This window comes from Parus major, unplaced genomic scaffold (assembly GCF_001522545.3).
Source record: "Parus major isolate Abel unplaced genomic scaffold, Parus_major1.1 Scaffold444, whole genome shotgun sequence".
Lineage (NCBI taxonomy): Eukaryota > Metazoa > Chordata > Aves > Passeriformes > Paridae > Parus > Parus major.
In genome coordinates this window covers 6,315-8,894 of record NW_015379348.1, presented here as the reverse complement: position 1 = coordinate 8,894, position 2,580 = coordinate 6,315, and the positions used below count along the sequence as shown (strand labels likewise).

Below are 2,580 nucleotides of genomic sequence, written 5' to 3'. Positions count from 1 at the left end.
TCCTGTCCCCAGTCCCTTCCAGCTCTCCTGGAGCCCCTTTAAGTCCTGCAAGGAGCTCTGAGCTCTCCCTGAATTTTTCCCTTCTCCAGGGGAACGTTCCTAGCTCTCCTGCCCTGTCCCCACAGCAGAGGTGACACCATTCCCTGCCCACTCCCACCCTGCTGGGGGCTCTGGGGACACGTCCCAGGGCCAGCAGCACTCACCCCGTGGCTGCTGCCATCACGCAGCCTCCCTGCTCCGGGGTGGCCTCCACACAGCAGCCCTTGGTGTCGTGGACCATGCCGAAGTTGTGGCCGATCTCGTGGGCCATGGTGGCGGCGGCGCCGATGGGCTGCTCCGCGTGGTCCTGCACGGGGGGGACGTGTCAGCACAGCCACCACGGCACGGGACAGGCTGAGCCAGCAGGGAATGGGGCTGGGAACCCCTGGGACACAGCTGGATCCCGGAGGAGGAGGAGGGGTTGCAGGAAGGTTCATGGCAGAAGCGGGGCTTGGTCTCCTGATATTCCCTTGTGGGACTGTGGGGAAGCTCTTGGCTGGAGGCAGCTGCTTAAACCCCGGGGCACATCCCAAAACCCAGAACCTGGGTGTCCTCCACCACCCTGCCCGGGAATTAAAGGCACCAAGGCCACCGTGAGCACCCCGTGATGCCCAGGGCTGCTATCAGGAGCAGGAGAAGTTATCTGGGCAGAGGTGATCCCAGGGAACAGGCAGGGGCTCCTCAGCACGAGGGGCAGGAGCAGCACAGGAGATCCCAGCGCTGCTGGGAGCTGGGGCTGTACCTGGGGTGGGAGACCTTCAACAGCCCCTTCTCACCCCCTGTGCACCTGGCCAGCACCTGGGGGGGTCAGGAGCTACAGCATCGTCCCTGACCTTCCTGCTGTGCCCCAGGCCCAGCCTCAGGGGGCTGCTCCTCCAGCCCCACGGAGAGCTCCGGCAGCCGGGCTGGCGCAGGGACCCCAGGCTCCCTTACCACGCTGACCCCTCCGGAGTTATCGGCGCTGCACATCCCCTCCAGCGGAGCCATGCCGATGGTGGTGCCCCCGAAGGTCTTCCCTCTGCCCGGGCAGGAGCACAGGGGGGTCAGAGTGCCCAGCCCCCCTGGAGCCCCCTCCCCACGTCCCCGGCCCAGGGACCCACGTCAGCAGCTGGGCGTTGTCGTGTCTCTTGCGCGCCCTCAGCGACTTCTTCCACTGCAGGAAGGCCCAGAGCGTGGCGTTGGCGTCGCTGCTCACCGCGCACTGGTCCCGCTCCGTCCACACCTCCAGCCCGATCAGGGCCACCTTGATGTTGAGCAGCCTGTAAAACTGCAGGAGGGGACAGCTGCAGCGCCTGGGGACTGCAATTCCCTGGCCACCTCCCTCCCTGCTGGGCTTCCCTCTGGCTGTGTGACCCCAGAACACACCTGGCCCAAGCCCACCTGCTCCACAGGCACGGCTGTGGGCTCAGGAGCCAGCCAGGGTGGCACCATGACGTGCAGTGACACCACCTCAGTGTGTCCCCACTTTGCCAGAGATGCCACACGGATCCCATCAGGGCCCAGCGACGCGTCCCGGCTGAGCTCAGCCCACGGGTGACACCATGTGCCCTTCCCACCGTGTGCTCTGAGAGCTCCTGGGTTCCTTGATGGGCGGCCAAGCCCTGGCCCAGCTGCCCAGGGCAGGGTGGAGTCCCCATCCCTGCAGGGATTTCAAGCCCTGTGCATGTGGCACTTGGGGACACGGGCAGTGCTGGCCTTGGCAGTGCCGGGGAATGATTGGGCTGGAAGGATTTAAAGACCTTTTCTGACCTTAACAATTCCATAACTCTGTGATTCCTTGCCCTGGTGACACGGGGACAGTCCCTGAGGGCCACACAGGGGGCTGGCAGGTCCCTCACCTTGTCCACGTAGTTGGCGATCTCCACGATGCGCTGCTTGGTGTGGCCCAGGTTGAGGTTCTGGTTCCTGTACTGGAGAGGGATGAGGATGGGAAGGGTCACAGGGTAAATCCAGGGTGGGGGCAGAGAGGGGCTCTGGTTTTCTGCGCCCCCAGCACTCACCAGGGTATGATCAGCAACGATGAAGAGCTCCATGTACTTCATGGTCCTCCAGGCATCTCTCCTGGCCTGCAGGCAGACACAGGACTCAGCACAGAGGGGCAGCCCTGGGCTCTGGGCACCCTCCAGACACCACAGGGCTGCTCGGGAGGGACAGCTGAGAGGGGAAACTGAGGCACGAGGTGACAGGGAACATTTGGATGGCTCCAGATGTCCTCACGTTGTGTCCCACCCCGTAGGATGCAGCACCGAGACCCAACCCACGCGTCCTCTGGGGTCTCCTGCCCAAACTCAGGCCCACACAAGGCACCCACACAGACCCCCCCACCCCACCCCACCTGCCTGCACAGCCCTGCCCTGCTGGGACACGGCGGCTTTGGGCAGTGCTGAGAGCCCCACAGCCCTCTGCCCATCCCCAAACACATCCCGAGTGGGTTTACACGAGTGGAGTTACCTGAGTGAGGTAAATCCTGTGAGGATTTATGTGAGTGGATTTACCCAAGTGGATTTACCCAAATGGATTTACCCAAGTGGATTTACTGAG

The 2,580-nt window shown here is 63.8% G+C and overlaps 1 protein-coding gene across 1 annotated transcript in view; it reads right to left on the bottom strand.

Moving 5' to 3' along the window:
- The window catches only part of LOC107199126 (disintegrin and metalloproteinase domain-containing protein 19-like), a gene marked incomplete at its 5' end in the record, with an annotated part of 27,687 nt that overhangs the window by 18,798 nt on the left and 6,309 nt on the right, over positions 1 to 2,580 (bottom strand). Inside the window, 5 exons of the mRNA XM_015616462.1 lie at positions 203 to 346; positions 973 to 1,057; positions 1,140 to 1,306; positions 1,878 to 1,949; positions 2,040 to 2,105. Of these exons, the coding sequence (XP_015471948.1) occupies positions 203 to 346; positions 973 to 1,057; positions 1,140 to 1,306; positions 1,878 to 1,949; positions 2,040 to 2,105 (534 nt within the window). The remainder of the gene's footprint in view (positions 1 to 202; positions 347 to 972; positions 1,058 to 1,139; positions 1,307 to 1,877; positions 1,950 to 2,039; positions 2,106 to 2,580) is intronic.